The sequence below is a fragment of the Puntigrus tetrazona genome, chromosome 22, assembly GCF_018831695.1.
Source record: "Puntigrus tetrazona isolate hp1 chromosome 22, ASM1883169v1, whole genome shotgun sequence".
NCBI lineage: Eukaryota > Metazoa > Chordata > Actinopteri > Cypriniformes > Cyprinidae > Puntigrus > Puntigrus tetrazona.
Genome location: NC_056720.1, coordinates 1,414,357 through 1,437,418, shown reverse-complemented (window position 1 = coordinate 1,437,418; position 23,062 = coordinate 1,414,357). Strand labels below are relative to the sequence as shown.

Sequence of the window (23,062 nt, the reverse complement as noted above, 5' to 3'; positions counted from 1 at the left end):
AGATCGCAGCACAAAGATGTTTATTGTAGTTAGCGCAAAATCTTTGAAAAGTGCCTTCACGCCTGGTTCTCTGAGAAGCAGACGAGTAAGCGCTATGTTTGGTTTTAGCTGCTCATTCTGAACAGTTGAGCTGCAAGACTTGACAGCTATAAAGAAACTGCAGGTAAACTGCTCCAGCAATAGACGCGAATGAAGTGTTTGGTTTTCACCCAACAGTACTTATTTGAAAATATTTTCTTAGTTTTTTTATGTAATCTGATACCATTTAGTCAACGCTGTTCATCGCAGCCCTTTTCGTTTACTCAATGTTTCTTCTAAAACAGTGTTGCAACCTGGACGTGCAGCATGAATCAGACTAGCCAACAGTAAAATTCAGAATAATCTTGTAGTCAGTGTAGATGCCATGTTTATTTAGGCACTATTTAAAACAATAGGCCTTATTTGTGAAAAAAACAAAATGTTTAAATTTATCGTAAAAACAGTTTGGTTCACTTTTTTTTTTTTTAAGAACGATTTGGACTTGTCCAATGAATTGGACTCATTACATTTTAAGATGTGTGTGGTTATGTTTAAAAAAAAAAAAAAAATTACTCAAACCTATAACCCACTGGTCTACAGTTCTTACATCCTGATTATCATTGGTGTTAAAAATGGCATCTAATGCGACTGAGGTCCTCAACAGCGCTCTTTTTTTTTAGATTCAGACTCTATATGTTGGGGTCAAAGTTTGTGTGTCTGAGTTTAGTATTAAGTCATTAAATTCAGTGGAAGTGAACGGTAAAAATGGGCGGAGCTGCAGCACAAACCAAAAAATCTCTCTAAACCATATATTTCCATCTTCTACTTTGCAGCGGACTTTGGATTCTGTGCTCAGATCACTCCCGAACAGAGTAAGAGGAGCACCATGGTGGGAACGCCATATTGGATGGCTCCGGAGTCGTGGACGCATGAAAGCCTATGGACCCAAAGTCGACATCTGGTCCTTGGGCATCATGGCTATCGAGATGGTGGAGGGAGAGCCGCGTGCCTCAACGAGAATCCACTGAGGGTGTGTTGGTATCATAGGTTGTCCAAAAACTTAGCGATGTGGCTATTACAGAAACTAAACTCCGAACTCTTTCCTCAGGCGCTCTACCTGATTGCCACCAATGGGACTCCAGAGTTGCAGAGTCCTGAAAAGTTGTCGCAATCTTCCGGGACTTCCTGAGTCGCTGTCTGGAGATGGATGTGGAGAAGAGGGTGGTAGCAAAGAGCTTTGCAGGTAAACCAGTTAGCAACAAATACTAGCGATTAAGGAGTAATAGTGCGAAATCTGCGAACTTGTTCGTTGACTGTTTTCGCTGTCGTCTTCAGCATCCCTTCCTGAAGTTGGCCAAGCCTCTCTGAGTCTCACTCCTCTGATTTTGGCGCCAAGGACGCTATGAAGAACAAACCGCTAGCTGTGCCCAAGAGCGCAGCGGACTGCTGAACACTCTCGAAATCTGTGCCAGGTGTTTTTGTTTTTTCAATTTTTTTTTTTTTTTTACAAGTGTGTCAACAACATATCAGTGTTGCCAAAACAAAAACTCTGAGCATTTCATTTGGGTCTTTGCCTGTTTTTAAACCTGTATTGACCCCTGTGGTGTTGGGGGACATTAGATGTTCTCCTCGTCCTCCTGCTCTCGTTAGATTCTTGTGGGACTTTGTCTGTGTTTTTACGTGATGAACTCTTCTACTCTTTGGCTTCTCTAGACCTCGTGTGTTTCCATAATTGGTCACCCAGAATCAATTATGGTGATTTCAAATCCAGCTGGAGATCTTTTGTTAGTTTTTTTTTCTGTAGCCAGAATCACGACTGAAAACTGTGTAGCCTACTCCTGTTCTTGACCCGAAGGAAGAGCACCTTACGATACCACGCCAACTGCGAGCAGTGAATGATTTTTGTAGTCACTTGTGCCTTTGTTGTTATTCCAGCAAACACCTTTATACTCTGTCTGAAGGGCAGGTTCTTGCCATTGAACTTCCTCTAACCTGAGACAAAACTTTCATGTTATGAAATGTGTATATGACGTACTTCGAAGAAGAGTAGCATTTCAGTTGATGTAGTTAACCAAAAGCAGGATGCGTAGATTAGATAGGTGTATGTTTGTGTACATGAACACTTTTCTTGTTGTTTTAGTAACTAACAGTTTATTACGAAGTAAATGCAGTTGTCAAGAAGTCACAATGTAAGAATTGATAACTATTTTTATGCTTTTCAGCCACTTGTTTTGCAAGTAAAAGCCGGATTCCTGCAAACTTCTGTGAACAATACAGTCATATTGAAACATTGTGTACATCTCTTGTTCTTCATTAAAAGAGGACTTGAAACTTGAGATTGGAATAAACTCTCTCTAGGGGGATTTTTTATAGTGTGTTTGAACCTTGTCATGAGTTAATGGGCTCATTCCTGTTGTGCAGTGATATTTGAGCTCTTTCACATCGCTGTTTTATGTTTGCGTTGCTTTACAGTGAAAACCTATTCCACTTCCTGATGGTTGATGGCATTATGGACCTTTTTGTTAGTTGCATACTCACAAACTCTTACTTTACTTAATTGTGTTCAAAATATGATTTTTGTGTTGTTGTTTTTTTATACCTAATATTGTGTAACGTTTAATGATCAAATGTGTGAATATTGCAATATATTTTCAGTTAAATTATAAAAAAAAAAAAAAAAAAAAACCTACAGGAACATAAAGTACTGCATAGTTGAATTGGGCAATAATACATTTTAATATAAAAAAGTCAGTCATTCCATTTATTATTGATTTAAATGGGTCTGAATTAAGAGTAAGGAAATGTATTTATTTTTTTAGTATATTTTACACGTGCAAAAAAAGCAAACGGTGTTAAATACAACACAGTAAATTTGGATTGTTTTGTGTTAGTTTTTTTAGTTGTTTTTTTTTACATTTTAAATTTCCCGCCACTAAACCAACGGTTCCGAGGACAGCGGCGGGAATCACCTCAGAATGGCGGAGATAAGAAATGGCAATTATCTCTGTAAAAAGTGGCCTATTCTTATTTCGCATACAAACCTGAACGAAATTGGAACGTGATTTAGGTAATTTGGCGTCGAAATCTGCGTTTGGGTGGATGCGAAGGACGTCGATTCGATCAACTCCGTCTCGTTGGTGAGTATGTTTTACGTTTGGTAACTGAACTAAATAGATCTTAATTTAAGGTAAAGGGATTTCTTTTATACGGACATAAGATGGTTATAGATGTTTATTGTAAGATGTTTCTTTTGGCCGTGCTCAGGTAATCAAACTTCTTGAACGAGATTTTCTTCAGTTAACACGAGTTCCTTATTAAGGTTAGCGCAAGTTCTGCAAAAAGGTCCACTTTTCAAGATACAAATCGACTTTTCTTTGTATTTGTGTGAACTGGTTGCTCTGTACCTGGTGTCAGTTTCAAGACTTTTAGCTTTGAAGCGCCCTCCAGGAACCACACAAGACCAAACATCTGTATCTAGCTGTCGGACCAACTTCTTCTGTGAACACCGTTCATATTAAACTTATACGTTTAACATATTTACTAAAAATACGTTGAAATACGTTTAACGTATTTACTAGTATGATTAAATACTTGATATGGAGCGCCACCTAGTAGTTGATTAAACCCTCAGTCCTAAAACTTTTTTGTCCAAAGAAAACTTCACTTTTTCAGCTTTAATAGCTTATTTGTAGTTCTGTGCTTAAGTCAGTAGACATTTTAGTGTACCAGTCGTGCTTTGTATGTCCCGTTGGGACGCTGAGGTAAAAAGAGAGTATCGTTTGGGATTTAAAAATGCTAAATACTTAGCGAAATTACAATGCGTTCAGTGCCGTGCCTCACTAGCGTCGACACAAAAGGTCTCGCGCAAAAGTGAGTGCTATGTGAGCATTGGTGGTTCAGTGGTAGAATTCTCGCCTGCCACGCGGGAGGCCCGGGTTCGATTCCCGGCCAATGCAACACCTTCTTTTGAACATATTTTAAACACCAACGCTTTTGATATGCAGTGACTTAAGAAACAGGTTAAAATAAACTTTAGTTTCCCAGCAACAAATATCTTATCAAATCGCACATTTAGTTCAACATTGTGCTAAAGAATATTGTTAAGGCTAGAAGCCCGTGTTTTTCTCATTTTTTCAGATGACGTCCTCGTTATGAGCACAGTCACCGAAGTGCAGCAGGAAATACGTAGGACAGCTTCAAGACCTTCACTCCTCGTTAGTATAGTGGTAAGTATCCCCGCCTGTCACGCGGGAGACCGGGGTTCGATTCTGACGGGGAGAATAAGCTTTTTTTTTTTTGTACAGTTTTTTGAACAAAACTCGTTTACTCGATGACAGATGTGTATCTGAAGATACCTAAGAATAAAACCAGTTGTTTTATTTTAAGTCAAAACACCCTACTAGTACTTAGACGACTACTCTAAACTAGACCTGTTGTTTTTAAAGGCTGATTTTGTAGGTAGGGCTCCAGGGCCGGTTAGCTCAGTTGGTTAGAGCGTGGTGCTAATAACGCCAAGGTCGCGGGTTCGATCCCCGTACTGGCCATGGTTTTGCTTTCAGTTTTTAAAAAATTTGGTCTATAATAATATTAAGATAATTTTAAGAGATTTAAGATTTAATCGCTGATTTAAAGTGTAGTTTAGTTACGCAAGAAAACTAAACTAATTTAAAAACAAAAGAGAAGATTTGTCATTTTGATTTTTTTTTTCGCATCTTTGTAGTTTTTTTTCTGTACCTCCAGTCAGTGGTTCGTTTTACTGAATGGTTCTAGCTATATTAGTAATTGAATCAAAATTATTTAATAAAAAAAATGCTGCTAACTAGCTAAAATATTTAATTAACATTTATTTTAAGTAAAGTATTTTTAGCACTTGCGATGAAACGCCCACAGGGTGGCAGCACTTCTGATATAAAACAACGCTAGCCGCTTGAAGCATAAACTATCCCTAAACTCTCTTTGATGAAACCACCGCTCAATGAACCGATGATGGCGAAGTCTCCAGCAAAAAAAAACCCAAAACTTGTGCCCCGTGTGAGGCTCGAACTCACGACCTTCAGATTATGAGACTGACGCGCTGCCTACTGCGCCAACGAGGCCTGAGGAACAGAGCCGCCTAACCTGCTCATGTTCCCGCAGTCTGTGAGTCTCAGCTCCCTCCTTTATTATCAACGTTTGATTATATCTGTCATGATCCAAAAAGACGGAAGAAACACAAAAAAAGGACTGAGGATCGGTTCAACCTCAGCCACTAGAGGGAGCCAAAGCGAACAGCCACGTGCATCAATTACATTCAAAACTGTGTATTTCAAATATTAAATGCATATGGGAAAAAAATGCATTCAAAACACATGTTGTAAATAACATATTGAAAAAAGGTTAATTTAAAAGGCATAAAAGATTACTGGTCTTAGTACATCTTGTACATTATCTCAATATTTAGATTTTTTTGTGCATAAAACAACATGCGAAATCAAAAAATGCATGTATTAAATGACCGTATATTTCAAATGGATGCAGTGAATCTAGAGCAAGTCAAGATTTACACTAAAGAAGGATAAATTCAAACTCTCCGAAATGTACAGATTAAAATGTATTCATATGTAAAAGAGTGCATTTGAAACGGAAATATTAAATTAAAAATTGTAGATGCGTCTGATAATGTGTAGTGATAAAATACATACTGAATAAGGATTTTAAATGGATACATTCAATTAAAATTATTAGATTTAAAATAAAAATTGTAAATTTAAACTTTTATCAAATTGAAATTGTAAATTTATATATATATATATATATATATATATATATATATATATATTTTATATATATATATATATATATATATATATATATATATATTATATATATTTTTTTAAATCACATTAAAAATGTAGCATTAAAATGCATATAATAAATAAGCATTGCAAAATTTCAAGAGCACATACTACATTTAAAAATAAAAATTGTAAATTTAAAGTGTTTAAAGTGTTAAAATAAAAAAAATAGATGCAGATTAAAAGCACACAGAAACTAACGGTTGTGCGTTTAAAAACGCGTCTGTATTTGATCGAGCAGCGACAGCCCAGTTTAAACAACGAGAGCCGGCCTCGCAAACAAGCGCTCTGCCAAAGTCGGCCTTGAAGAGGTCAGAGTGTTTTCTGGGCCTGATAAGAGCGCGGCGCGTCCGAGTGCCACGTTATCACACGCTTTGAGCAAATACAGCGGCGGCGAGCCCGGAGCCCTCTTTCCGTCGAGCAGCAGCAGCAGCAGCAGCATGTCGGCCCTCAATGCCTCGCTGGGGTACTTCCTGGCGGTCGTCGGGGCGAGCGCGGCCGGCCGGGTGCTGTTCTCCCGCTGGGCCTTCCTCGCCGAGTTCACCGCAGCGTTCGCGCTGGCCGCCTGCCGCCTGGAGGTGGACACCATTGCGGAGGTGGGGCAGTGGGCCGGGCCCTGGGGCCCGACGTGGCCCGCCACCATGCTCTTCGCGACTCTGGCGTGCACGGGCGCTGATGCGGGCGCGAGCGGAACCCGTCCGTGACGCCACGGGCTCCTGCGGGGGAGGCGGCGCGCGTCGGTGGCCCTCGCGCCGGGCCCAGCTGCTCGGGCGTGCGCGCGCGCTGCTCGTCGCCGGCTGCTACTGGCGCATGGAGCTCAGCGACATGCACATGATCAAGAACCTGATGATGTCCGAGTGCGGCACGTCGCTGCTGGTCCCGCCGGCGCAGGGCGTCCTCGTCGAGGCCCTCGGGGCCCTCGTCTTCCACCTGCTCCACCTCGTCCTGAGGGACGCCTCGCGGCTGCTGCAGGTCCCCGTCTTCGCCGCGCTGCTCACCTTCATCGCCTACGCAGGTGACTTCAAAGGAGAAAACACACATGCACTTAAGATGAGTCTGAACTGAAAAGGCATGCATTTAGCTTTTAAATAATGCAGTATGCACACGTTCAGATGCATGCATTGTTTAAAATGCACGTTCATTAAGTTAGGACTGTGCACATACAATGCATGTTGGATTAAAAACTATATGTAACTGAAATATTAAATATAAGGTTGTAGATTTAAAACGTATACATTAAATGCATACAGTAAGGATTATGCACATTTTACTTTTAAGCATAAATTTGTGTTTTAAATAAAGATTGTAGATGTCAAGTGCATGAAAAAGATTGCATTGAGAATGCATATTAAACAATTGTAGTTTTCAGATATTTAAAACGTATTTAATATATTAGGATCGTGCGTGTAAAATACATGCTGAATTAAAAAAGTAGATATATAACAGAAATATAAAAAAAAATATTAGTTACATTAGAACAATTGTAGATTTAAAATGCGTATATTAAGGATTTAGCATTTGAAATGCATGTATAAAATGATTTATAAAGTATATTTATGATTGTATATTTCTTATGTAATTATTGTATTGAAAACGCACGTTTTAAATAAGTGAAAAACCACAGTTCAGTGACTAAATGAAAACATGTCGATTTCAAAAGCTCAAATAAATAAAGATCGTAGATGCGAAATGCATATAATAAATGAGAGTTAAAATATATGTTAAAATATATTAAACAAAAAATTGCACATTACAAATATTAAAGATCTGAATCAGGACTGTGGATTTAAAATGCATATATTAAATGATAAATTACAGATGTACAGATGTTTCTCAGCACATAGAGACTCTTTCACCTAGATATCACACTATAGAGACTGTGTCTGTTCCCCGAATTAGAATATACAGAGAACGTCCAAACTTAATCAAAAGCAATAATTTAATTAATGTCTAACAAATTATAACTACCTATAATTCAAATAAGCAAACGATAAAACTTGGCTCGCTAAATATTAGATCACTTTCCACAAAAGCACTTTATGTATATGATTTGATCAATGATCAGAAGCTAGATTTGCTTTGTTTGACAGAAACCTGGCTAAAACCAGATGATTATATTACGCTAAATGAATCTACCCCCCAAAATTATTTCTATAAAAATGAGTCACGTTTAAAAGGTAAAGGGGGAGGTGTTGCTACAATTTATAACAATATTCTTAGTACTTCTCAGAGGGCAGGCTTTAAGTATAACTCATTTGAAGTTTTGGTGCTGCATATAACATTATCTACAGAATCATGTGCTAGTGATAAATCTTCTGTCATGTTTGTACTGGCTACTGTATACAGGCCACCAGGGCACAGCACAGATTTCATTAAAGAATTTGCTGATTTTCTAACTGAGTTAGTACTGGCCGCAGATAAAGTCTTAATTGTTGGCGATTTTAATATCCATGTTGATAATGAAAAGACTCATTAGGATCAGCTTTCTTAGACATTTTGAACTCCATTGGGGTTAGACAACACGTCTCTGGACCTACTCATTGTCAAAATCATACTCTAGATCTAATACTCTCACATGGAATAGATGTTAAAATGGTTGAAGTACTGCAGCAAAGTGATGACATTTCAGATCACTATCTAGTCTTGTGTGAACTCTGTATAGTTAAACCTGTAAACTCTGCACCTTATTACAAGTATGGTAGAACCATCACTTCCACCACAAAAGAAAGCTTTCTAAATAACCTTCCTGACTTATCTCAATTCCTTAGCTCATCCAATACGATGCAAAAACTTGATGATGTAACAGAAACTATGCACTCTCTTTTTTCTAGCACTTTAGATACAGTTGCTCCTTTGCACTTAAAAAAGATAAAAGAAAACAATCTGACTCCATGGTATAATGAAAACACACGCACCCTAAAGAGAGCAGCCCGGAAAATGGAGCGCAGGTGGAGAAAAAACAAATTAGAAGTATTCCGTATTGCCTGGCGGGAGAGTATGCTGTCATACAGAAAAGCATTAAATTGCAAGATGTATATTTGAAATGCAGTTGACTGTGAATAATGAAGTGTGTGTGCTCCCAGGAAATAACTACACGTCTGGGTACGTGAACCCGTCGCTGGCGTTGGCCATGACCTTCACCTGTCCGGGACACAGCTTCTTCACCTACGCTCTGGTCTACTGGCTCGGGCCCCTGATCGGTGAGTCCTCGCTCCTTTTAGAAACGCTCTTTGTTGCGGCAGGGAAATAATAAGCGTGGTGTGTTTTGTCCAGGCATGAGCCTCGCGCTCTTCCTGTATTTGGGAAACATCCCGCTGCTCTTCAGCAGGAACCTGCTTTACTCGAAGAAGACGCGTTTCCGGCTTCCCAAAGGAAAAGGTCCAGAAGACAAGAGCAGCTGAAGAGTTCAGACCGGTTGTGCATTTAGGAGCCTGAGAACACTTTATTTAACACAGGAAAAATACTTATAAAAAAGGAAATAATTATGCAGAAGTACAGGTTAAAAAAAAGAGTGATGTTGTGTCTGTACATGGCACTTTGAGCTAATATTTAGAGTACGCCACAATGTAATAAAATCATTTTTACGTATTTCATAATTGCTGTCCTTTATTCCAGCTCGTAGAAACACCTGCTATTCTTGATCAACATTTTAAACATTATATTTATAGGTTAAAAAGTAATACATTGTTATAAAAAGTCATATATATAAAAATATTATAATTTGATATAAACATTATATATTATGTGTGTGTATATATATATATATATATATATATATATATATAATATATATATATATATAATTCAATAGAAAAATTCAGATATAGAAAATTCAATTATATATATAGTATTTTATATATATATATTTATATATATTTTATTTTCACCTGCGTGTGATTAATAGAAAATGTTTGCTCAGAAAAGGCACACGCGTCTCTGTCGGCCGTGAGATCACCAATTATTAGGAGTTTGACTTTTAAACAGCTCCAAATAAATGTCGCTAACATAAAAGTTTGTTTTCCTTTAGAGCAGCGAGCCCCAAAAAAAACGGCTTACATTTCCAAAAAACCTGCAGCAGACATTTTACAAACACTCCACGATCAAATCACTTCATAAATGAGGCCCCTGTCGCTTCATGACGTTTATCACCGTGCACTTATACATCTTAGTTAATGCTAATTCATGCTCATTTAAAACCACACGTGATCGAGTACAATTTCAAATGATTAAAATGCAGTGTTTGAATGAATCCAGTCTTTCGTTTTAGTGAAAGTCACTTCTCTCTGGAGCATTTCTGATCTGCTGAGTCTGAGCTTTAAACGAGGCCAGCAAACGCCTGTGGTTTATCGTGTTTGAAGCACGCTGTGGTGTGAGGTGTGCTTTCTTACATCCGCAAGCAGACTTCGTGAGAAGAACAGACTGAAAAAACTGAGGATGATGTTCTTGCTTCTTCTTGCGCTGATCTCCTTCATCTCTTCAGGTGAGCCACTGAAAACATCGTCGAGTACGTGTTTAATTAAGCACGGGTGAAAAAAGTACCCTTTACCTTACTAACTTAACCAACGATGGCTTCAAAATCGTTGCAAATGAAAAGAGTAGCAGAGTTCACGATAATACTGTAGGAACCATATTGGAAAAAATGTTTTCCTATCCTACAACTTTGTCGTTTCCAGCCAAAATATCCAAAAAATTGTTAAATAAGGGTAAGACCAATGGGGTGAGGAAAAATGATCTTCAAACACAAAACAAGATTGTTTTATAAGATCGTTTTTATTACCTTTTTTTTCAGAAAACAAGGCAGTAATTTTGACACGATTTAAGAAGTTTTAGATATTTTGGCTAAAAAACAAGGCAAAAAAAAAACGATCTAGAAAAGCATTTTTTGCACCAATCCAGGCTGCTTACAAGCGTTTAAAGCGGCGGACTGCAAAACTGAACAGTAAGCCCAAGAACGGTAAGTGTGAACTCTTACCGTTCTTGCTCTGAACAGGTCTTCTTACAGTGAAGCGTTTCTGTTTCACGCCTCCAGAAAAACTTTCTGGTCGCTCGCGAGAAAAGGCAGGGACCGCATAAAAGGGCAGTTACAGTAAGTGAATAAATACTGTTAATTAGACAGCTGATGGTTCCACATACTATATCACTATATAACTATATCATAGTGCCCAAACTAATTGTGGTACTACCCCATTTTTGACGTGTTTGCACCGCAGGAACGTGCCGAAATGAAAACAACACTTTGGTGTTGCTGCACTGAACAAAGACATAAAAGCACGAGCCATGACTCTTAGCGACAACAAAGAGGGTTAAACCAGTGACACGAGCGACACTTTCCCATTCAGAAATACGTCTATAGCTCCTGCGAGCCCCTCCTCGGTGATTGGACTGTTTGCGTAACGAGCAGCCAATGAGCTCTTCAACGATTAGGGTTTACGCCACATGCCTTAAACCCAACTTTTTAAAACGAAATGGTCCCAAAAAAGGCCAGTTTGGCAGCTGTTACTGTTTTAGGCAACGCGTTAATATCTCCAAAAAATGTGTTGTTGGGTTTTGTGATGCTTCACCAAAACTGAAAATTACGCCATAAACGATTCACCCCAAAGCCATCCTAAGTGTATATGAAGTTATCCTGGCTCTTCCAAGCTCGGTAGTGCTGGTGGATAGTGGCCATTTAACTGAAGCTCTGTAGATCACATATATCTGCAAGTACTGCGAGGTAAAACTAACATATACGCTATCATATGTCCTAAATCCATCGATCTGCTTCAGAGGACTTGTAAGTATAAGTCTTGATTAGTTTGATCTCGCAGTATTTGCGGATGTATCCGATTTAAGGAGCTTCAAAATAACGGCCGCTATCCACAAGCATTAGAGGAGGAGCCTGTGTTCGTCTGAAAGACGAAAGTGACATGTACTTGAGAGGGTGTTTTATATGATCTCCAGGTGTGCTTTCCGATGAAATTGAGTTCATATCAGGGATGAAGGGAGGTTCTGTCACTTTGCTCACTGGTGTCGCTGAAGTACAGAGAGATGACCTGATACTGTGGACATTTGAAAATAAAGACAACCTAATCGCTGAAATCCATAAGCAGGTTAAATATGTGTATCACGGCAAAGAACATTTCATGCTGGAACAAAAAACTGGATCTCTGTCCATCATAAACATCACACCTGAGCACTCTGGAGTTTACGAACTCACAGCCATCAGCGGCGGGAGAACCTTGTACAAGAGATTCGGTGTTACTGTCAGCGGTGAGTTACGGTGCTTTTGTGTTTTGGTTTATTTTACATTAAAGGCTTTGAAAAAGACACATTAAATCTGGAACGTCTGCTTATGCAGATACTTTGGAAATGAACGCCGCTTACCTGCCGGTTCCTGTCATCAGAAGAGACTCCTCACAGTGTGCTTCATCATCTTCATCTTCATCAAACTGCTCACTGTTGTGTTCGGCGGTGAACGCGAGTCACGTGACTCTCTCCTGGTACAGAGGAAACAGTTTATTGTCCAGCATCAGTGCGTCTGATCTCAGCATCGGTCTCTCTCTACCTCTGGAGGTGGAACATCAGGATAAAAACAGCTACAGCTGTGTGATCAACAACCCCATCAGAAACCAGACTCAACATCTGGACGTCAGCAGACTCTGTCACACGTGTTCAGGTACGACAAACCTAGCGCTACTTCACTTTGGAGATCTGAAGAGTTGGGAACTATAACAATAACTATATCAATCTCCATCAACAACATGCAGATATCAAACGATAACTATATTAACGTCCACGTTGATGGACAATAACTAACTATAGCGCAAACTATATTGGTGTCCACGCCAATGAACAATAATATTATCATCTATAGCATCAGATAATAACCATAACAGTAATTAAATTGCTTAGTTAATACAATACTGCTTTTTGTCTAAAAGTTCTTAAAAGATTTTGATTAACTGAAGAGTTTTTTATCAGCAGTGTAATGAAAAATAACTTTGAAAGGTGATTTTCCAATAATATTATTCCTCTTTGTTAGTATAGAGTAGATATTTAGTTATATTTATGGTAAAAACAGGCCTTAATGTTTCTGTGTTCTTCGGTTTCTTCCCGCAGACTCGGTCTCGTGCTGCGGTCCCAATGAAGCTGTGATCCGATTGGTCGTCTCTGCTCTGGTGGGCGTGGCTACTGTCGCTGCCGTGATTTATGACTTCAGATCTTGAAGAGTCCAAGAAAGTTGTAACCTAAATGAATATATTAGTTTGCGAGTTTGTTGAATACAATTATGACAAGACAGAACTGGCTGCTAAGCTCTTTCAAACTAAACCATTATTTGGAAAAACTGTAAATAAAGCTTCAAAAGAATAAACTTTTAAAACTTGGGATTTGGGAATGTACATATAAACGTGAAAAACATTGCTATTTTTTCAAATGCAAAGGTTATAGTCTTGCATTAAAACCATTAACGTTAACAATTAACCTACCGTTTTACTAGAAATTAAAGCAAAAAAACAATTACGGTAAAATTACGGTATTTAACTGTGGTTACACAAATAGTAATGCACTAAATAATAATGCATGGTTACTACTGTTACACGTTTTAGAAATAAAAGACCTATACCTAAATAAAAAGCAAATGAATAAAATTTAAATGAATAAAGTTAAAGAAAAGTTTCCTTAAAAAAGGAAACACTTACATTAACTTAAAAGTTACAAGCCTTCCACTGAAACATCAACAATCTTAGGATGTAACGGTACACTTCTAGATGAACAAAACCACGTTCATTTTCACAAAATCGACAAATGACGTTCAGCATTTTACTCTTTTAATCATTCTCTTAATTTCACGTACAACCAGCAACACACTATGCATTAAAAACAGACAAATGCGGCATTGAGATAACTATTCTATGAAGAACATCAAGAAAAGAAGCGTCCCGAAAAACACAAGAACCAGAAAAAGCAGAGAATGTTTACAATGAGGTTCATTAGTTAACACGAACTTCTACAGCGTTCATAAATCTTTGTTCGTGTTCATTTCAGCATTTACTAATGCACCATTAAAATAAAAATATCTTTTATTCGTGTAAGAACTGTTACGGTTTAAATGCCCGTTCTTGAACCGTAGACGATGGCGCTTCTTTGTCTGGACAGATTCACACAGAAGATATTTTAGGTCTAGATGCATGTCCGGTCAGAGCTTCAAGAGCTGGCTCTGAAGATCTTGTTGTGCTTGTTTCTCGTGTGCCTGTGTAAAGAAGACGATCGATTGAAGCTCTTCCCGAAAGCAGCGCAGTGATAGGGTTTCTCTCCGGTGTGGATCCTGTCGTGGGACTTCAGGGTTTCTAGCTGGCTGAATCTCTTGCCGCAGTGTGAACACTTGTAAGGTTTCTCTCCGGTGTGGATCCTCTGGTGCCGCTTCAGTTTATCGGCGGTCAGAAAGGTCTTCTCGCACTCGCAGCACATGTAATCCCTCACACCGCTGTGTATCCTCTGATGCACTTTTAAACTTCGCAGACACGAAAAGCTCTTGCCGCACGAAGGGCACGCATGCGGTTTCTCCGCGGAGTGAACCGCCATGTGCTTCTTCATGTTTGAGATCCACAGAAAGGTTCTTCCGCACTGATCGCATTCGTGCGGTTTCTCCCCGGTGTGGATCTTCATGTGGTCCTTGAGGTTTGCCGACTGCGTGAAGCTCTTTTCGCAGTAATAGCACGTGTAGGGTTTCTCTCCGGTGTGGATCCTCATGTGAACATCGAGACTGTATTTATACGTCAAAGTCTTTCCACACTCAGTGCAGATGAAAGATTTCTTGGCTCTTCTTTTCGGCGAACCTTTCTGCTCAGTTTGAAAGGGACTGAAATTATTTTCTTCGATTTTGACATGTATGTCCTCCTCTTCGTTCTCTTTTTTGGCTTCAATCAATCCTGAAATTAAAGTTAAATGTTATTTTTTTTGCCACTTCAACTACATTATTGCACAGATCTATATATTATTCCTGTTGCAACAAAACAAAATCTGACAAACTACCTGAAGATGTATATATTAATGTTCTTCAGCCTCACTGATGAAAGATGACGAATAAACACCAACCTGTTTGTTCTTCAGTGTGTTTCATTCTGCAGGGTTCTGGATCTCTCATGTTCTCTCTGTTTCTGCAGATTTCTCTTCTTCCTGATTCTCTGATGCTCGTCTTCACTTGTAGACTGATGGGAATATTCCAGCATTTATTACTGAACCGCAGTGGGAGGAGCTTCACTGAAAGTGAGATTGTTGTAGGAGGAGTTTCACTGAAGTTTTGGTTGTGGGAGGAGCTTCACTGGAAGTAATGTTGTGGGAGGAGCTTCACTGAAGTTTTGGTTGTGGGAGGAGCTTCACTGAAGGTGATATTGTGGGAGGAGCTTCACTGAAGGTGAGATTGTTGTGGGAGGAGTTTCACTGAAGTTTTGGTTGTGGGAGGAGCTTCACTGAAGGTGATGTTGTGGAAGGAGCTTCACTGAAGTTTTGGTTGTGGGAGGAGCTTCACTGAAGGTGATGTTGTGGGAGGTGCTTCACTGAAGTTTTGGTTGAGGGAGGAGCTTCACTGAAGGTGATATTGTGGGAGGAGCTTTACTGAAGGTGAGATTGTTGTGGGAGGAGTTTCACTGAAGTTTTGGTTGTGGGAGGAGCTTCACTGAAGGTGATGTTGTGGAAGGAGCTTCACTGAAGTTTTGGTTGTGGGAGGAGCTTCACTGAAGGTGATATTGTGGGAGGAGCTTCACTGAAGGTGAGATTGTTGTGGGAGGAGTTTCACTGAAGTTTTGGTTGTGGGAGGAGCTTCACTGGAGGTAATGTTGTGGGAGGAGCTTCACTGGAGGTGATGTTGTGGGAGGAGCTTCACTGGAGGTGATGTTGTGGAAGGAGCTTCACTGAAGTTTTGGTTGTGGGAGGAGCTTCACTGAAGGTGATGTTGTGGGAGGAGCTTCACTGGAGGTGATGTTGTGGGAGGAGCTTCACTGGAGGTGATGTTGTGGGAGGAGCTCCACTGAAATTTTGGTTGTGGGAGGAGCTTCACTGAAGGTGATATTGTGGGAGGAGCTTCACTGAAATTTTGGTTGTGGGAGGAGCTTCACTGGAGGTGATGTTGTGGAAGGAGCTTCACTGAAGTTTTTGGTTGTGGGAGGAGCTTCACTGAAGGTGATGTTGTGGGAGGAGCTTCACTGAAGTTTTGGTTGTGGGAGGAGCTTCACTGAAGGTGATATTGTGGGAGGAGCTTCACTGGAGGTGATGTTGTGGGAGGAGCTCCACTGAAATTTTGGTTGTGGGAGGAGCTTCACTGAAGGTGATATTGTGGGAGGAGCTTCACTGAAATTTTGGTTGTGGGAGGAGCTTCATTGAAGGTGTGCTTCATGTGGGAGGAGCTTCACTGACATCATGACTTCAGTGGGAGGAGCTAATCTGTCAAAATATATCAGTTAAATTAAATCCGTTTAAATTAATAAATAAATTCAGTTACATTATTAATTTAACTCCCATTTTAAGGATTTATGTTTACTTATACATCATCTATATACAGGTCAATGAATTGTACGTTTCATTCATTTAAAACAAATAAATATTTCGGTGAACAAATTTAATAGATTAAAATGACGGCGTTACATTTAGTGAAAGACATGTTGGCATACATTAAAAATAAGTTGTCTCAACAAAACATAATTTTTGACTGAAGTCTTGTATGAACCTGAAGTAACTGCATGAAAATGTTAATGAGATAAATTTCATTTTGGGGTTAAATTACAAACTGATTGCACGAGGATATTTACTGAAAGACTATTAAACTGCTCTATTAAAACATAATATGACTGTCTTATGAAATTATACCGAATGAATATATATATATATATATATATATATATATATATATATATATATATATATATATATATATATATCAGTAATATAAAGTCAGACATACATCAACCACAGTTGTTGAGATTTAACTGCATTCATGGCATTACAGAAACTAGAACATATCTTTTTGGCATGTCTAGAAACTATAAAACCAAATGATAAAACCTTTAAATATAAAGAGCATTCAGTAGCGGCCTCATTATCAATCAGACATCTAAACAATCACAAAAACGAAAGCGCAAAACACAGATTCGCTCATATCCTAAACTTTTCCGTCCCGGTCTCGTCGCATGTCGTGGTGCACTTTTGAGTCCGCAAACAGCTCAGAAATTACCTCTTTGGTGTCGTTTAAACGGCTGTGTTTTATAGTCGTGTAAACACTCGAAGCAGGCTGCCGGGAGCGCGCGGGTGGCGAAGACGTCGGCTTCTTCTTCGTTGGTGTTTATTCGGCGGTCGACGAACCTGCTCGTAGTGCGTTACCGCCACCGAGTGGACTGGCGTGTTGAGCAGAACACGTGCTTCCGGGATTAGCATAACTAGAAAGAGAGAAAAAACAAACAAGTACACTTTCTAAACGTTTATTACTTCGTTTATTTAAAAAAAACCGGTTGAACAATTAAAAAAAAGTGAAAAAGTGAAACCTCGTGATTTTTGTGGCTTACGGTGCAAAAGTTATTTGCGTAAAATGTTTCAAAGTGTGGGCAAGTGGTGCACATTCGGTGCTTGGCCCCTGATACATGTCCTTTCAGAAGTGTTACAGCCTCTTCTTCAGTTTTCACATGCCCCTAACCCTAAAAAAAAATACAAGGTATGGACGGTATTGCTGATAACCACACTGTCAAAGGTGAATAACACATATTTTTTGGTTTGTCTAGAAACCGGCAAATGATAACAACCTTAAAAATAAAGAGCATTCAGTACTAGTAACGAACATGGGCTATAACATTTTCTCTCATTGCCTAGTTATGATATAAATGTTTTAGTCAGCAGACGCAGAAATGAAATGTAAATTCAAATAAAATTACCTCGTAGCATGCTACTTAACAAATGGTGTAAATCAGCGATTCTCAATCTCAGCGTAAACCCTGTATTTATAGCTACAGTTAATCTACAGACAATGATCCGATTTACAACCTAATACTGACCCACCACAGAAACATCTCTCAAAATAAATAATCATTTACACACGATATAAAACAGCAAAACATTTTCACTAGCTTTAAGTGTTAAAAGTGTTATGACAAAAGTACAAACAGCAAAGGATAAGACACCAAAAAAAACATTAGATCTCAGTTTTAATTAGAGGTGTTACAGGCTCTTTTCAGATTCATGAACAACTTTTCTTCAGATTTTCCGTCTTATATTTAACGTTAAACAGTTTAAAAGTGGGAAATCTAGACCAGATATATGGAAAATTAAAAAAAAAATGGGGGTAAGAACCAGCTTGCTGAAAAACTAATTAATTTTTTTAGTTAGAAATGTACTTCAGAATGCCCAGAAACTGTATGACTTTCTTCTGAAAGTTCATTTAAATTAACAGGATCATTTATTTATAAATAATCGCACTCCACCCCAGTAGGTGGCGGTAAGACCCGGATGCGGGTTTGCCAACCACAAAAGAAGAAGAAGAAGAAGTGGCGTCTGGTTTTCTGGACGGATACCAAGCGGAACGCGACCGGCGAGCGCGAGACGGAACGGAACGGAACGGAACGCAGTATACCCGGGACTTTAATTAGCCTGTTTTAGATATGTTTGTTTAGGGTTGAACAAAACTCGACAGGGCTGTTGTGTCCTGAGCTGCTTCTCTCTGTTGTGAGGTGTTACTAAGACGGTGATAACAAGAACCAGTCTGAAATAGTACGAAGAAACACTTAGTATTATTATAAATATTGTTATTATTGGTTTACCTTAGTGGTTCAGGGTAAAACACAGTTTGGAAAATGGATTGATTATGTACTCGCTTGTACATTTTTAACACATTAAATTTACTTCATACAGCTTTAATGAACGATTAAGATTTGAGGCTTATCAGAGCTGCTGAAATAATAATAATAATAATAAAAAAAACAATCAAACACATCAAAACAAAACAATATAACCCTGCCCAAAACAATGCAATGGATTTAATGGTTATATTGGGAATTTTATTTGTTTTAAAGTAAACTATAATGGTGTCTGGTATGTGATGGTTTCTATTGGTGGTTAAAAGCTATTGTAATGGCTTCACCATTTGAATTTCTGTAATGGTTTTGAGCTTCTACTGTTTTTTCTGCAAATTCACACAGACCACATCAGAAATGTTTAAGGGAACTGGTGACGAACATGACACGAGATTGCTTAAAGACGTCTGCTCTGAAAGGTGAGGCTTTTATTTTAACATCCTGATCACGTCATGGCATTGTTCATTCATTTATTCATTATTACCTTAAATGAGGTTATGAAAGACACAATTGCTGTAGCTGTAAAACATTATGTAAGCCGGACAACTTCCCTAAAAATGACAAACATGGCTATTACACTTAAACAATGGTAACCACAAATTATCAATGATTTTGCTACATTAACCATAGTTTAACCATGGTGTTTGTACTGATTATACAAATACTAATTTATAAGCCAAAATTGTTATATTTGTACATTTTCTAAAGTTGCAGAGCATTGGGATGATTTTGTTGGATCAGTTAAATATTAACTGAGTATTTGTTAAAGCCAGTTAGCAGATTATTTGTTTCTTTCATAATTTTTATAGTGTGTTTGCAGAGTTAACTTTCACACTGATTTCTCTGTCGTAGCTAAACCTTTTTGTTAGCGTTCCTCTAACAGTGGCATGGCTATGACCTGTCAGAACTGTTTTCAAGAGATAAACCTGAAGGTCAAAGTCAATATTTCCCATCAAAATAAAGACTGATTCACTGATTCACACCACTGTCTTTCTTACTACAGAGCATCTGTGTGTTAGATTAACCTTTCTTGCAAGAATTAAAGGATTTCATTCTCAGTTTTACATTTAATTATAGATTTAGAGTTTTTCCATGTGAGGACATGAGAGATTCTGAGCCCTGCAGAATGAAACACACTGAAGTACAAACAGGTTGGTGTTTATTCTTAATTCTTTATCGCCAATATAAAAGAAGAATAATTTAGTCATCAACACTTTTCAATTCGTCAGGCTTCACTTTTAGTCCTTTTCACGCTTCTCTCTGTGATTTAGTAAAACAATTCACATTTTATTTGAATTTCAGAGCTGATTGAGGAAAACATAAAGATTGAAGAACCGAGTGAAGAAGAGGAGGAGAAACATCATGCGAATACTGGAGAAAAACCTTTGAGTCACTCCGATGAGAAATCTTTCACCTGCACTCAGTGTAGAAAGAGTTTGACGAGCAAACAGAGTCTTGAGATTCACATGATGATCCACGCTGAAGAGAAACCGTTCACATGTGACCAACTGCGTTCTGGTGTGAGAGAATACGTGTGCTTTGAGTGCGAGAAGACTTTTTTTTCAGCGGAACGACTGAGACAGCACCAGAGGATCCACTCTGGAGAGAAACCTTACAAGTGTTCACACTGCGACAAGAGATTCAATCGGTCAGAAAACCTGAAAACACATGTGAGAACCCACACCGGAGAGAAACCATACACGTGTGATCAGTGCGGGAAGAGTTTTGCACAAAAAGGACACCTTACTGCGCATCTGACCGGTCATACGGGAGAGAGACCGTTCACATGTGTTCAGTGTGGAAAGAGTTTTGCACAAATAAGAATCCTTAAGAAACACATAAACATCCACACCGGAGTGAAACCGTTCACATGTGATCAGTGCGGGAAGAGTTTCACACATTCATCGCAACTGAAGAGACACATGACCATCCACACCGAAGAGAAACCGCATACGTGCGATCAGTGCGGAAGAATATTTTTGAGGGATTCGTACCTGAAGAAACACCTGAAAGTTCATTCAGAAGAGAAACCACATTCATGTTCTTTCTGTGGAAAGAGATTTTTACTGCTGCAAAGTTTAAAACTGCATCAGAAGATACACACTGGTGTGAGAGATTACATTGAGCGTGAAGAGACTTTTATTACAGCTGAACAATTGAGACGGCACCAGAGGATCCACACTGGAGAGAAACCTTACAAGTGTTCACACTGCGACAAGAGATTCAGCCAGTCAGAAAATCTGAAAACACACGTGAGAACTCACACCGGAGAGAAACCATACAAGTGTTCACACTGTGGCAAGGGATTCAGTCGGTCAGAATATCTGAAAATGCACATGAGGATCCACACCGGAGAGAAACCTTACTCGTGTGATCAGTGTGGCATGTGTTTTACACAAAAAGGAAACCTTACTGTGCATCAGACTGTTCATACGGGAGAGAAACCATTCACTTGTGATCAATGTGGAAACAGTTTTGCACAGTTAAGAGTCCTTAAGAAACACATGAACATTCACACCGGAGACAAACTGTTCACATGTGATGAGTGCGGGAAGAGTTTCACACAACAAGGATTCCTTACCATGCACATGAACATCCACACTCGAGAAAAGCTGCACATATGCGATCTCTGTGGAAAGGCATTTTTGTGGGCTACGAACCTGAAGAATCATCTGACCGTTCATTCAAAGGAGAAACCGCATTCATGTTCTGTGTGTGGAAAGAGCTTTTCACGGCTGGATAATTTAAAAGCCCATCAGAAGATACACACTGGGGTGAAAGAATACATGTGCTTTGAGTGTGAGAAGACTTTTATTACAGCTAAAGAATTAAAACGGCACCAGATGATTCACACTGAGAGAAACTTACAAGTGTTCACACTGCGACAAGAGATTCAGACAGTTAGGAACTATGAAAAGGCATGAGATGATCCACACCAGAGAGAAACCTTAAATGTGATCGATGTGAAAACATTTTTGAGGGATTTAGTCCCAAAGAAGCACATTAAAGTTCGTTGAAATTAAAAATCCTATTCATGCTCTTTATTTGGAAAAAGGTTTTTACAGCTGAAAGGTTGAAAAGTTGAGGTAAGTGGCAGAGTCAGGTAGAGCATCAAAAAACTGTACTCAGGTACCCAATGGAGAAACTGTACTAAAAAGTGTCCAATGGAGAAAAGGGGAAATTCCAATCTTATTTTATTCAGATTTACTTTATGTATTGGTAACACTTTACTTTTCGTTTTTTCACGGTTATACCTATTCGTTTCTTATTGGCATGCATATTACTAGACCATTAGCCATTTATTAGTGCTAATTAAGCACATATTAATGAGTTATTGTACATTCCTAATCCTACCCAATACCTAAACTTAACAATTATAAGTAGCAAATGAAGAATTTATTGAGAGACAATTCGTAGTTAAGTGTTATCATACTAAAGTGTTACCCTGCCCTTCAGCCAATATTAGGGAGTTATGATGCTTGCAACTTAAAAAACTGAGCCAAGTAATTAGTTCCTTCAGAAGGATTTGGTAATATATGAGTCATATTTTGTTACCATTATATTCATTTTAGAATTAATTGTTATGCATAATTCAAATTGGTTAAGAATCTGTATAGAGTAGTTCTTATGTGTTTGTATTTGTTGATTAGCTAATTGTGAACTACCAGTTGACCGAGTTCAATTACTTAATAGTTTTTACTATTACTAAGTTTCTTGTTCGGTAATATAAAAAATTAGTACTAAATATCGTCGTCAACGATCTTTTATCATGTGACTTTATCAAAAGACGTAATATAATTGCTGGTGATGTGACGACTATAGTTAAATATAGCCTATAATGCAATATTGTTGACGAATAAAATCGAGACTAAATGTGGTTTACAAAACAGTAATTATGCTAAAATGTCTCTTCATTTTAGTTGATTCAAAACTAGACAAAATCAAATGTTATGACATAATTTCGTCTTGTTTAGTTTCATGATTATTTTTTATTAGTTTTCCCGCTTTAAAATTGAAGCCCCATTCACACCGCCAGCGACAGAGCAACAAGATCCAATTCATTTTCAATGAAGAGCTGGTGACTTAAAGCGACAAGAACGACAGTGACTGTTGGCGACAGAATGTGGGCGTGTCATCGACAAAAGTTCAGAATTGCTCAACTTACAAATGAACAGCTAATCATGAGCGACAACCAATAGGAGGGAAGAATCTCTCAGCCCCGTTTTCACGTCACCGTCCAACTGTCATTGAAGCTCGAGAATTCAAGCACTTTCTGGCATTGTCATATTATGCTATTTTTATTGTTTTATTTATTTTATTTAAATTTATGTGTGTGTTGCTTCTAACATGTTTGGTTCGTAAAATAAATGTAAATTCAAATCTAAGTGTCTTCTGTGT

The 23,062-nt window shown here is 38.5% G+C and overlaps 3 protein-coding genes, 3 non-coding genes and 2 pseudogenes across 6 annotated transcripts in view; 5 read left to right on the top strand and 3 right to left on the bottom strand.

Moving 5' to 3' along the window:
* The window catches only part of LOC122327901, a 359,865-nt gene that overhangs the window by 83,789 nt on the left and 253,014 nt on the right, over positions 1-23,062 (bottom strand).
* trnag-gcc lies at positions 3,904-3,974 on the top strand. Its single transcript has one exon. It is a non-coding gene; the product is annotated as a tRNA-Gly (tRNA).
* trnai-aau lies at positions 4,489-4,562 on the top strand. The gene has a single exon. It is a non-coding gene; the product is annotated as a tRNA-Ile (tRNA).
* Positions 5,042-5,114, bottom strand: trnam-cau. Its single transcript has one exon. It is a non-coding gene; the product is annotated as a tRNA-Met (tRNA).
* Positions 6,230-9,440, top strand: LOC122327981 (annotated as a pseudogene).
* On the top strand, positions 10,117-13,543 carry LOC122327988. The gene is made up of 4 exons (XM_043223709.1): positions 10,117-10,332; positions 11,793-12,101; positions 12,190-12,507; positions 12,951-13,543. The coding sequence occupies exons 1-4, from the start codon at positions 10,287-10,289 to the stop codon at positions 13,055-13,057; spliced, it is 780 nt and encodes a 259-aa protein (XP_043079644.1). The 5' UTR covers positions 10,117-10,286; the 3' UTR covers positions 13,058-13,543.
* Positions 13,646-15,060, bottom strand: LOC122327991 (gastrula zinc finger protein XlCGF49.1-like). Its single transcript, XM_043223713.1, has 2 exons — positions 14,928-15,060; positions 13,646-14,761 (listed from the first exon to the last, which is right to left on the bottom strand). Exons 1-2 carry the CDS (start codon positions 14,974-14,976, stop codon positions 14,037-14,039), a joined length of 774 nt encoding a protein of 257 aa, XP_043079648.1. The 5' UTR covers positions 14,977-15,060; the 3' UTR covers positions 13,646-14,036.
* On the top strand, positions 18,341-21,905 carry LOC122327937 (annotated as a pseudogene).